We start from the raw sequence: 14008 nt of genomic DNA, 5'->3' as shown, positions 1-14008 counted from the left end.
TGGATTAATGAGGTCCACCGATACACACTTTACAGGATGATCCATTAGAGAAACCACTCCTGTGTGCCAGTAAATAGCTGAAACTCACAGGCTGCTCCTGAAGCTACTTCTGAACTATGCCAGCGATGTGACACACCTCACAGTCACAAGTATTCCTCTTAAAGATCCATCAAATCCTTCAGTGACTCAACACCACACAGTTATAAATACTGGGATTGATTTTTAAACAGACAACACAAAAGCACAAGTAGATCTGCTGCTGTCTCCTTTTACATTGGTCTTGTTTTTGCCAAACGTCTAATTACAGAAGCCTGGATGTTTGTGGTTTCAGATGGGATCAGGCTGTTCAGACCCAGCGCACACACACAACCTAAGGACCCGCGGGAAGAGAACACTGTCATATGTGAATGTTGGATTTGAGGTAAAATGAAAAAATAAAGTGTGTCAAAGGTCTTGACTCACTCGCCTGAGCAGCAAATGGTCTGCCCCACCCCTTCAGATAGCACGCCACATACCAGATCTGACTGGCTGGAAACACTCTACATTTCCACAACATGACGCATAATTTAAAGCTGACAAGAGAAGAGCAGTAATAGACAAGTTCTCTTTTTACAGTCCGTTTAAGGATAATGATTTTGCTGTTCTTGTTACGTTATTAAGAAGGGCGACGGTCTCACCCTGGCTTACGGGACACTTTATCATTGCTGTTTTCAACGTATAACAAAAAAATCATTAAGAGATGTTACAAACCTTTCAGACACTTTAAGAGAGAGTTCTGGTTTTGGAAATGAGTTTCTGTGGAGGCGTGGATAACAATCTCATGATCAGAGCAGCAAATTCACATGTGGGGAGGCGGGGCTTGATCCAATCTAAGCATCTTATTTCCAGGTAGAAGCAAAGATAACATGTCATAAATAAATAACACCTCAGTAGTTATATGATATTGTGCCTGCATCCTGCACGCCGTCACATCAGACCTGCGGACCAGCTGATCAAGAGGCAGAGACGAGGATAGCCCTCCCTTATTTTAATATTGTTAATATTAAAACGTAGCAAAGCATAAACCTGCAGTTATTCACTGAAGAAAACGTAACTTCTATGAGCAAAATAAAAACATTCCATTGATTAAATGAATCAGGGAAGCAGGAAGAATAGTTATTTATGTTTTTACATTTTTCATTTTGCTTCATGATGTTTGCTTACAATGTTTTTTTTACCGGGAAAAAACTCTGTGCATGCTCAACTTTTTTAATCTGATTGAATAATTGGTGCAAATAAACTCACGACATGATCGGATCATTTCAGTTAGTGTGCATGTAAACAGAGAGTCGGGATTTCCAATCAACCAAGATTTGAATGGGATTGGGAAAATCTGGCGCATGTAAACGTGGCTTGTGACACAGCTAGTCACGTTGATTAGGCCCATGACTCGGCCCATCCAGTCAATAACAAGAAGGGAAAGAAGGTGAGGAAATGATTCAAAGGTGGAAGCAGCGGCTGCTTGCAGCTCATCGCTCTGTCCAGCCGCTGGCTTCTGCCCACCCCACAGATAAAAATACGTAGACGCCCCGTGGACTGGCGTTGCTTATTGGAGCTGCTGTAGTGGCCGTCCGCCATTTTAGATGGGTCTCCATTCTCCCCCAGTGCATTCATCTCCACATAGGGCTGGGCATCGAGCATCGATTGGAACCGGTTCCAACTGTTCATTTTACCCGGAATCGTTCAAAGTTTTTTATTTCAATTCCTAGTTTTGATTCCTAGAATGCGGACCGGAAGAGGAATTTGCGGCCGATCGCCGTGAAAAATAAATGTGATCTGCAAATTGTGATCAACACTTTTCAGAGCTGATCACACCAGCTGTCTGTGTGCAGCACTGAGTCCTCCATCCCCCACCTGGATATAAACAAACGCGTCTGCCGAACTTTTACTATGTAATGTAAACGTTAACTCCTGCAGCGTAGAGGAAACTTGTTAAATACGTCAACACGGTGGATTTAATAGAAGCTTTAAAGAACAAACTCTGGACGGTGTGAGGTGAGTTTGTCTCACTGCAGAAATAAAAACACACACGGAGCGTCAGCAGTCAGACGCAGCTGCTCACCAACACTCGTGTGCGTGAGCGTCAGAAGGCTGAACAATAACCTGTAGAATAATTAGTCATCATGCTAGAGCATCTTCTCTGTGGTGGACCACACCAGCTTCTGCCACAATAAATAATTATAATAATAATAGTAAATCACATGCAAAGTTGTGAACATTTTAATTTCCTTTCTGAACTATTTCTGTTGAGAGTTTTAATGTTTAAAACTTGTTAGATTGTTACTGACAGCAGCTACATTTAAGTTTCACCTTCTGCTGACTGAATGCTGCTGCAGCATGGAGGTGTAGTTCTCAGTCATCCTGGACATGATCATCCTGGGAGTTTTAGCTGAAAACAGCTGGACGTTTCTGGATATGTTGGAGACATTTAGCCTCTCATCCCAGAGGCTTCTTCCAGACTTTGGTTGTGGTCAGAAACAAACACACTGGTTGTGCTGCAAGTCTTTTTCTTTTTGTCTCCAAAACATGTTTTTGTCTAAATGAAGGTGAAGTTGTTGTTCATAGAGTTAAAATTCATGTTGAGGTTAAGATTATTTCATCTAGTAGGACCTGTGGTTAGCTAGCTCATGTAAAACATGTCATGTCTTGAAAGAATCGGAATCGATAGGAACCGGAATCGAAACGAGGAATCGGAATCGTTCTGAATCAAACGATGCCCAACCCTACGTGAGGAAGGTGTTACCCAACTAAAAACACATATTATCGAGCTTTGTCACAAAATCTGACACATGGTATGGCACTATAATCAAAATCTAAATATAATGAAACATTTTTTTAAATTAAATATAAAATCCCATCAAGTAGACTAGAAAAGTCAATAGTAATCCCACGTGATTTGTTTTCAACAGTACGCTGGTTGTTGCAACCGTAGGCTGCACAAAAATGGGCAGTTGCTGACTCTGGAAAGTGAAGTGACCCATCCAATATGGCGGCGATGCTGTTACGCTCTCCAGTGCCCAATGGGCCATCTGTGCTTCCACCCACCACCGCTGGCTGCTGCTCTCTGCTCCAGGTTACACAGTCCTACAGGTGGAAATTAGCTCTTTTCTAACGGATGTATTTACGTTTATATGGATGTTCATCAAGAAGCTTTGGCCCATTCTAATAAATAAATCTAATGTGTCTGCTATATGTTACACTTGCTCAAGATTGTTTTGTTTATTTTACTGCACGTGGTCAAATGAGGCCTTTTCTGTCTGTCTCTTTATTCAAACTGACGTTTGTTTGTTTCCAATAGGGATCGGCAATAAATCGGCATCAATATCGGTATCGGCCGATGTTAGTCATTTTATAACATATCGATATCGGTTCGATAAATAAAACCGGGCCGATATTAACAACCGATATTTTTTCCATCTCGTCTCCATTTGTTTGCCTGTTTTAGAGGGTGAGGGGGAGGTGATGTGTAATTGTTTAGTCATGTGAACAGTGAATGAAATCTTCTCAGAACCGTAAATGTGTGTGTTGTGTGTACATAATACGGTAAATTCAGCTGTAATCATTTAAATTCTATACAAAATCTGCTGATTTAAGCAGCATTCATGTCAGTATATCGGTATCGGCAAATATCGGTTATCGGCCATAACAGTGATCTTAATACCGGATATCGGTATCAGCTCTAAAATTTTATATCGGTGCATCTCTAGTTTCCAATGACGTGTAAGAACACAGGAAATGTGAGCTAGGACAGAATAATCCATCATCTGTTTTACAGAAAGAGAGGTTCTACTTTAACACAGACACCTCCAGTTATCACCACGAGCAATTAAACATATTTAAAAGATACGCTTTTATTTTCTTAAGAGAACACCGCAAAGGTCTCACGTGAGTGTTATTGCACAAAGTTAAAGAGCTAAAAGGCGGGCTGCTTTTGGTGAACTAGTCTAGGACCTAAACACTCTCTCTACTGTCCCCCAAGCCTCAACACCCACCCACCCACTCCCATCTTCAGCTGGAAGAGTGCCAAGCCCATCCCAGACCTCTGCAGCCTTCCACTGAGCACCATTGTTACACCTCGATAAGGGAGCTATGCTGTAAATGCCTCCATACTCAGAAACAGCACACCCTGCTACGTCAACAGGTTCCTGTCTCACAACAGCTTCAGTCCAACAAGAGAGGCTGGGGACCAACACTCATCTGAGAAGTCATTAAATATCACAGGACATAAAGACAACAGCAATCAATGCTGCAACACAAGAGTTAGACATATGATTGCAGAAGTTGTGCTGAGATGTGCCCATAACACGCATATCTGTGATTATTCTAATGAAAAGATAAGTAATCAGAGAGTAATCTTAAATAGTACAGGGTATCTGCAGGTTTAAGGGAGCCAAATTTAAGACTTTTTAAGACCTTTTTTAAGGCCACTTTGACCAAATTTAAGCTATTTTTAAAATTAAATTTAAGCTATAGTTTCCAGCTATTGCCTGGAGCCGGTGCTAACCACGTCGTGAACGTGGGATTAGCCATCCAGTTACCATTAAACTTGCACTTCCCCATGGCGCAAACTCCCACTAGCTTAACCAGCTAATGTGCTCATCTAAAAACAGCCCCCTTTCACAACCAACTGAATGTGTACGGTTCCGCTTACGCCAACATCGTACACAAAAAATGCTGAACACTAACTAGAAATTCACGAAAATTTTTATAGAAATAAAATAATCTTGTTTTTTGGGTCTTTGGTAATTTAAGACCTTTGGAAACTGGATTTAAGGATTTTTGTCATTTTTAAGGATTTTCAAGGCCTTAAATTTGGAAAAGCAAATTTAAGACTTTTTAAGACTTTTTAAGGACCCGCGGATACCCTGCAGTAAAATAATGTGTTGAGTTAATCAGTATACTATGGATTCAAACAAATCATTCAAACAAAACATTAAAGTTGTGTGTTTCATTCTCTCTACATTGTATGGCACAAGGCGAAAGATAAACTTTTATATACTAAATTATTAGTTTCTGTTTCCATTTAAAATTAGCAAGTTGTTTTCAAATAGACAAAGCTGTTTGTGCTGTCAGAGCTGCAGCCTTGAGTGCACTGAGTACACAGTTTCCCCCACGTGTGATCCTCTTCCTCCTGGCATGGGAACCAGGGTCTTGTTTACACCTATTCAGAGTATCGATGGATCATTAACCTGCTAACACAAAGTGGTGTGACGACATCCGTCGTCAGCTCCAACAGTGGAGCTAAGAGCAACACTTTTATAAATCTACATTCACGTAAGGACCTTCTTGCTTGAGCATCGACTGTCAGTCATAAGAAAACCGTACCAGGTTTATTTATAAGGCCAACACCCAACAGTAAAGGTGATTTTTCAGGAGCACTATTCAGCCTAAAGCAGCTCTACAGCGTGGTTTGACTCCGCTCATCTGAGTGATCAGTTAACAGTGTAAGGGAACCTGTGTGCTCCACAGAAACACAACTCATCTGAAAAATGGTGGTGTTGCAAGACTTTTTGCTCAGTTTTATGGCTTTTTGTCAGACTCTGAACCAGGAAATGGCAGCAGGCAAAGAAACAGAAGGCAAAAACCAGCGACTCCACCCCCTAGCCAATCAGCGGCCAGAATCACTACGCCGGCCCGGTACCTCAACGGAGCAGGGACTAAAAAGAGGAGAGAAAGTGGAGGGAAAACACCAAACCGTGGACTTAGGAACAGTGGTCAGGCCGAGCTGCTCTGAGTAGTGCTCCTGGAAAACTACCTTTAGTCCCACAAGGACTAGATCACGAGATCATTGAGACCAAGAAAAAACTCCGAAAACTCCAGCCTAGGAAATGTGATTTATAGAGCCGACCTTTCTAGGTTTCAGCCTATCCTGCAAATCGTACTGGCCGATGCCTTTATAGCTGACTCCCAGCCACCACGGCAGTCCTTGCTTGTCCTGCATGAAAACAAGAGACAGCTGTCACCACATTTAGATCACAGAACAACAAGGCATTAATACGATTCACGTCTAGTCAAGAGAGCTGACTACAACGGGTCAGATAGGTTACATTTGTAACTTTTACACACGACATGTTTCCTCTTAGCTGAATATCCCTTCAATAAAATCTCACAGGGAAATCTGATCTGTACAAAACTCACTAAAACATTCCTGTTTTACACACAAGTTGTTTTATAAAAGACAAATATCCAAGCTCAAGGCATACAATAAGTGGTTTTGACATGTGGCCGTTACAGGTTAAGCTACTGTTATGAGTCTGGGCACTGCTGTTACCTTCACAGGGTAATAATGGACTCCATATGTAGGCAGCGATTTCACCAGGGCCAGATACCTTCAATGAAAGAGGCACAGGTCAACACAAATTCAGCTAATCACGCTTCATCCCCGTCATCGACCACAACTGACTGAGTGGGATTTAAGCTACAGCCACTGAGAAGCCACAGTCATTTACAGCGACAGGCTGATCGATGTGTTTCAGAGCTGTGACAGAGGGGCTGGGGTGGGCTAGGGGGTCTATTGATCGGTGCAGGGGACTGGGGAGGACTTATACACTCACACGGCTGGCCGGCTTCACACTACAGGAGCCTCTGTTCTAATTAATGACACACTCAGGCGGTGGGACAGCCACCACAGTGCAGACACACACAGCTAAAGACCTGATGGAGATCCTATAGGAAGAATCTCCTCTCACATTAAAAGCTTATTAGTCAGTAACGTACTGCACAATGGCTTGTCCTCTGGTCAATCCCTTCAGTTTCCTGTAGCGTTCAATCACTCTGTCCTCACTGTGAAAGGAAGGATAAAATATTTAATGAATAATCCATCAAGTGAAACACATTGTTGCCAGTGAAAGAGTGAGCGAGGGACTCCTTCTCTGACACACAGACTGCTTGCTCATGCAGAAAATGCAGTCTGGCTTGCTGATAACTTTCATCCATGCAAATGCCTCCCATTTACTTCCCACTGTAATCATTTCTTAATAGTATAGTGGCAACGCAGTGCAGACCAGCAGGCATGAAGATTGACAGATGCATGGTGATGGAGTCATGCCCTGAATGTTGGGCTGATTTACGCAGCCTTAACTAAACAAGCAGAGAAACAGGCGGGGAAGCAGCAAAAGCGGACTGGACAGAAGAGACATTCAGCTGCTGCCAGCAGCTTCCGGCGTCCTCACAGAGCTGATGAGTTCATGTAATTAACCAGAGTCTAGTCACTGGTCAGCCCATTAGGAGCATCGTCCCATCAACAGCTCTGTAACAACACACGACTACCCAAAACTGAATGAAATGGCAGTTTCACTAACAGCTGCTGCCAACACCAGAGCATTTGTTTATTTATGAATCACCAGACATCAGTGATTGGCCGTGGTTATAAACACTGAATGGCTGAACAGTTGTTTATAGGAGGATCTTTTGTGACGTCAGTGTTCTCGCATTGCATCACAGGAGTGTGTGGCAAGAAACAACACATTTAGCCTTTAATTCAGTTGTTTTGCATTTTTGGAGGATTCAACGAAGCAGATGGATCATTCTTGCTGTGTGGTTGATAGTTCGGCCCTTGGGAGGCTTGATAAAAAGTTTTATTGGAATTTCCTCCGTAAACGACCGTGAAATACAAAAGAGACTCTCCGAAGAACTCCTGAACTCCTGCAGCAACCAGCGGTTTGTGAGGCTCATTTAGTTGACGGTAATTAGAGAAGATGTTCTTAAAAACATTCATCTTTGTGTCTGAAATCCACAGAGCCATGTTGTTTTTGCGTTTTGATTCAGGTGTCTCAACCCACGGTCATTGTAATAATAAATAAGGATACTGATTAATGAAGACTTACCCGGCTTTGCAGTCGCTGTGAGGATTTATGCGTTTTCTTTGGCCGTCACCCACAGGTGACGTAAACAACGCTGTGGCTCTGCTCGTGGGAGCTAACTGCTGCTATTAGCACGGCCACCGCTTTGACAGCCTTTCATTTTTCATGAGTGAAGGGTCCATGCTTTCAGATGAATAGGAATAAATGACTCCGCAGCAGATTTGTGAAAAAAAAAAAAAAAAAAAAAAAACATGCCAACGAATCAGACCGACATTTTCCGTCGTCCCAGAGCTCATACGGGCTTTTAATAACTTTAATTTTCTCTTGAATACAGATTTATGGTTCTCTCTAAACATCCTCGTCTTTAGACGTTGAAGTGTTTTTATATCGGGGATTTTGCCCGTAAACTTTTGTACGTCGTGTATTGATAGCAGGCCATTTTGTGTTTGTTTTGCCACCCAGCCACTCGCACACAAAGATTAACTCATTCACTGCCAATGACGACTAAAGTCGTCATTTGCATTTTTTTACTGTGTGGGCATCGGAACGAGCCCCGTACCGTGCGAACAAACATCTCAGCTCTAAAGCCGATCTTCATCCACGTACGTCACACGTCACGTGATCAGGAAGAAGAACATCCATGTGTTAGGAGATCTTTTTGGGCTGCTGCTGTAAAAAAAGTGAGGCGTGAACCGGAAAAGCTTCTGCCGATCACAATTCAACAACGGATTATGAAAGAACGGATAACGCTCGAAATGCGCAGATTCTACCTGATGTAAGAGGTGAGTCTCTGCTTTGTTTTAGTAGTTTTGGCGTTGACATCATCCTAGTGGGCAACGTTCTGTCACTCTTAAAAAAACAGTAAAAACGGCAAGAAACGCTGGCAGCGAAGGGCTTTAGCGATCAGAAGACGGCTGGCAGTGAATGAGTTAAAAACGATGTCAACAAAGATCCTCCAATTGAAAGAGATTAGAAGAGATGATGATCACACGTCTCCTGTTTTCTGGGCTGGTTGGACATTTGTGAGAGAAGCACAGCTGAGCAGAAAAAAAACCAAACCAATGATAAATGATGTTATATAATGGAGAAAGGCTCCAAATAGACTTGCGAATGCTGATTAACATTTGTTGATATTTGTTCCCACAGTTTATTAACGATCCACTAATCCTGGTCAGAACCTGACCTGACCCTCCCAGTGTTATGTAATCAGACGAGTTTCTGCAGGATGACTCGAGACAGCCTCCCATCTCTTGCCCTGCCGCAGCGTTTAGGCTGGCTAAGCACATAACTGAATAATGACTCTGTGTAATTAAATTAAATCAAACATGGTAAAATCCTCGTATTAGGAATGGACAGGGATTTTTGTTCAAATATATCATTATAGGATATAAAAAAATTATTGCAACTTGCCTTTGTGAATAAAGATCAAAACAAGCACATATTGAGAAGTGTGTAGATGTGTGTGCTCATGAGGAACATTTCATAATTAACCGGCCTTGAAGGAGATGCTAGTGTTTAGACGTAGGAACATCGCTGAGAAATAAGTCCAGTCGGGCATTTAAACGGTTCACAATCAGAGGTGGATGCAGCTTCAGAAGCTCTTAATGTGTTTGAGACGAGAAGAGAAATCTGACTGATGACTCTCCTTCCTCCTCACACCAGCGTTGGTGAACACTGTGAAACATGCGGCGCTTATAACAGCTGTGTTGTCTGTAAATAACACCATGTAATCGACACACGCCTGCTGATTTGAAATGACCAGGTGTGTTTTGAATCACGCATCTAGAAACCTGAGTCAGTCCTATGAGGTGGATTTTATATTCTAGCTGCCAACAAGCCACAATATCCTGAACTGCTTGTTGGCATCCTGGAATCATAACATTGACATCATGTTCTTTCCAAGGCCCCTCACAGAGCACCCTTTTATCTAAACTCCTCGCTTCAAAGAAGAAAGAAGATTTTAAAATTAAATATGAACTTCTAAAACTTAAGCCAGATAATAATTAATTAAACGTTTGTTTATTGATACTTATAATAATTATAAATAATGAAATGTTTCATTAATCTGTGCTCAGTGATTGTCTCAGCATGTTTACTTGACAAGGTCCTAACATTTGCACTTACACAAGAACAAAGTAAGGTAAAGTTAAGTCCATGACACATGATTAACCTTTTACCCCGATCAGAACCTCCGGATCAAAGAAGGCGTGTCTCTGAGATTCTTGGTAACATCCAAACTTGTCAACCTCTGGTTGGCTACACAATCATAACATGAGAACATTAAAACCAGATCACTCTGGTGATTCTTTAGTTCTAGAGAAGCTTCAGACCGGCCACCTGAAGCACACCTCTAATCCACCAAAGATTTTGACACGTCGTCAAAATCTTTTTTGCACCTGTAAAGCTGACACAACAAAATAGTTCCTGCAGAACAAGCTGATATTGTTTAGGCTCCTTAAGAGTACCAGACGCTCGGTTCCATCTGTCTGTCGTGACCCGAGACATCTCTGGACTAAAAGGATCGGTACCATGGTATTCTACAGTCCTCCAGTGCCAGCGGTCATCCGACCTCTCTGACTTTCGGATCCACCAAGAGGGTCTCTGAAAACGGGTAATGTAGATACACAGATAGCGTCTGATGTGGGTTTTTGATAACAGTCAACCTCATAGCTAGGGTTAGGCATCAAGCATCGATTGGAACCGGTTCCAACTAGGGCTGTCGCGGTTGAGGAATTCCCCCTGCGGTGAGTCAGGGCAGCTCAATATTGCGGTATGCGATATTATTGCACCCCGTTTTTATTTATGTACTTAGCAAATTTGTTTGTTAATTACTAAACTCATGGCAATATTTCCTTTGAAACATTGTGCTTACACATTTAAAAAATGTTAGAAAAAATACATGGCCATTTTTGACACTTTATTAAATGCAGATCGAAGGGCAGTAAAGGCATTCTCTGACTGAACTTAAAAACAACATTCAGGAGGTTTAACTTTGAAATGCAAATTTGGCTTCAACATCTAACAAAATGAGATGTCCCAGGCACTGTCATTTCACTTTCACACACAAGAATAACGCCGGGGACACACCGGCCGCGGAAGCGCCGAGAAGCGAATCGCTCACGAAATTCGTTCGCCGCTCGCCGCTCCTCAGTTCAGATCAGACGCTTAGAATAGCTTAACAAGGGCGCCGAATGAAGGCGGTCCCATTTTCGCGGCGCTTCCGCGGCCGGTGTGTCCCTGGCGTAACTGTGATTTATAACTCGGTCATGTCCTTGTTACGCGCAAGGAAAACCAGCATGTTAACTTTATGCGGTTTGAGAGAGGATCTGAGAGGGGTGACAACATTTCCAGCGACACTAAAAACCCTCTCAGATGGTGCGCTTGTTGCGCAAATACACATGTACTTACATGCGACTTTGGAGAGCAATGGAAATCTCTCGTGGTTGTTGCGCCACCATGTCAGAGGGTTTTCATTAGGGTCAATGGGTTCCTCCTGCAGGTAGCGAGTGAGCTCCAGCTCGGCTCTAACTCTCTTCGGGACAGTTGCAGAAGACGTCCTTGTCCGTGACTTCAGCAGGTCTCTAAGCGTTTTTTTCTTTGCCGCTGGTGGCAGCACTGCCTGCTCCAAGGTCTGGCTGGGCTGCAGCTGACGCACTAGCACCGCTCCCTCCATCTTCCATGTGTACTATCTCCTCGATCAGCGCGGACTTTTCCTCTCAGCATGCGCTGTCACGAGATTTAATCAAGTGCGGTAATGGCGGTGGCACGTCATGCAGCGCGGTGGGTTTCTTAATATCGCGATATTTTCTTCTTGCGGTTACCGCGACAGCCCTAGTTCCAACTGTTCATTTTTCCCAGAATCGCTCAACGTTTTTTATTTCGATTCCTAGTTTCGATTCCTAGTATGCCAACAGAAGAGGAATCCGCGGCCGATCTCCATGAAAAATAAACGTGATCTGCAAATTGTGATCAATGCTTTTCAGAGCTGATCACACCAGCTGTCTGTGTGCAGCATCGAGTCCTCCCTCCCTCCACCCGGCGCATAGCGGCCAAATATAAACAAACGCGTCTGCCGAACTTTTACTCCGTAACGTAAACTTTAACTCCTGCAGCGTAGAGGAAACTATACGTCAGCACGGTGGATTTAATAGAAGCTTTAAAGAACAAACTCAGGACGGTGTGAGGTGAGTTTGTCTCACTGCTGAAATAAAAACACACGGAGCGTCAGCAGTCAGACACGTGAGCGTCAGAAGGCTGAACAATAACCTGTAGAATAATTAGTCATCATGCTAGAGAAGCTTCTCTGTGGTGGACCACACCAGCTTCTGCCACAATAAATAATTTTAAACATAAATAAAAATAAAATTCATAATATTAATAAAATTCATAATAATAATAATAATAATAATAATAATAAATCACACACAAAGTTGTGAGCATTTTAATTTCCTCTCTGAACTATTTCTGTTGAGAGTTTTAATGTTTAAAACTTGTTAGATTGTTACTGACAGCAGCTACATTTAAGTTTCACCTTCTGCTGACTGAATGCTGCTGCAGCATGGAGGTGTAGTTCTCAGTCATCCTGGACATGATCATCCTGAGAGTTTTAGCTGAAAACAGCTGCACGTTTCTGGATATGTTGGAGACATTTAGCCTCTCATCCCAGAGGCTTCTTCCAGACTTTGGTTGTGGTCAGAAACAAACACACTGGTTGTGCTGCAAGTCTTTTTCTTTTTTCCTTCAAAACATGTTTTTGTCTAAATGAAGGTGATGTTGTTGTTCATAGAGTTAGAATTCATGTTGAAGTTAAGATTATTTCATCCAGTAGGCCCTGTGGTTAGCTAGCTCATGTAAAACATGTCATGTCTTCAAAGAATCGGAATCGATAAGAACCGGAATCGAAATGAGGAATTAGAATTGGAATCGCTCAAAATCAAACGATGCCCAACCCTAGTCATAGCTTAACGCAAACCAGACTCTTCTACATCCAGAACGCAGCTCTCTTGAGATACGGAAGTTCTGACCTTCATCGCATTCACACATAGGTTCAAACATCACCTTTAGTTCCATCCACTCACAGTAAATAATAGTAAACCAATTAATCAAGTTATAATTGTTTGTAAAATAAATTCTTACTTTTGTAAACCTGACTGTTTTCTGAATCAAAACAAAGTGTGTACAATCCCCTAATAAAGAATCCTAGAATCTTCTGATTAAACATAATAAAGACCAGGCAGGGTGATATTCTATATTTAGATAAGAGTATCACAGCTCATTGGTCACAAGTAGAGTTAATATATATATATATATATATATATATATATATATATATATATATATATATATATATATATATATATATAGCTCCTAAAGTACTCATTTTAACTAACCCTACACATCATAGCAGCTGGCTGTAATGATGGCAGCTGCCCCTTTGGGTGGCAGCATTTTAGAGGCAGCTGCTGCTGTTTGCATGTAAAACATCACCTGCATGTAATTTAGTTAGGGCTAATTTTACTGCTTCAGAACCTGACAAAAATCTAAATGGTACATTTACCTGCCTTAAAAATGTTCTCTTATGATTTTAATACATTTCCAGCGATCTCTAGCAGGAATGAATGGTAAAATGATTGCCTTGTATAGCGCCTCTCAAGAGTAAGGACTCCAAAGCTCTTTACACTACAGTGTATCATTCATCCATTCACACACACATTCACACACTGATGGTGATGAGCTACAATGTAGCCACAGCTGCCCTGGGGCACACCGACAGAGGCGACAAGAGGCGAATGAATGCCTTGTAAGTCGTATTGTGAGGAGAAAAAAGCACCAGTGCACCTCTTTCAACAAGGGGACATCAGCCAAAGGAGAAAGTAGCTTCAGACAACAGGATCTGGAGCCTTATTTCCCGATATTTGAACATTTTGTCTCTGATTGGCTAAAAGCTCTGCAACGTTGACGTTTTATCTCCACAAATGACACAAGCCTGAAGGAGTTCTACTGTGTGGTGAAGTTGCTAATGCTAACAGTTAGCTACTAGCTGAGATGTTCTCTGCTGTTTCCTGTACGCTAAACCAACAACAACCTTCCCTGTTGTGAGTCAAATGGGTTAGTTCATGAATGTTAGGGCCAGTGTGACGTAGATCTGCCAGGTTTCTCTAATCCTT

At 42.2% G+C, this 14008-nt stretch overlaps 1 protein-coding gene across 4 annotated transcripts in view; it reads right to left on the bottom strand.

The window, feature by feature from the left end:
* frmd4ba (FERM domain containing 4Ba) overlaps positions 1-14008 on the bottom strand; it is an 80375-nt gene that overhangs the window by 14211 nt on the left and 52156 nt on the right. For all 4 annotated transcript variants that reach the window (XM_015959920.3, XM_015959917.3, XM_015959918.3 and 1 more), the window contains exons 9-11: positions 6757-6822; positions 6311-6368; positions 5888-5974 (exon numbers count right to left, since the gene is read on the bottom strand). In XM_015959920.3, the coding sequence (XP_015815406.3) occupies positions 5888-5974; positions 6311-6368; positions 6757-6822 (211 nt within the window). The remainder of the gene's footprint in view (positions 1-5887; positions 5975-6310; positions 6369-6756; positions 6823-14008) is intronic.

Source organism: Nothobranchius furzeri, chromosome 3 (genome assembly GCF_043380555.1).
Source record: "Nothobranchius furzeri strain GRZ-AD chromosome 3, NfurGRZ-RIMD1, whole genome shotgun sequence".
Lineage (NCBI taxonomy): Eukaryota > Metazoa > Chordata > Actinopteri > Cyprinodontiformes > Nothobranchiidae > Nothobranchius > Nothobranchius furzeri.
This window is presented reverse-complemented; position numbering and strand designations above follow the sequence as displayed.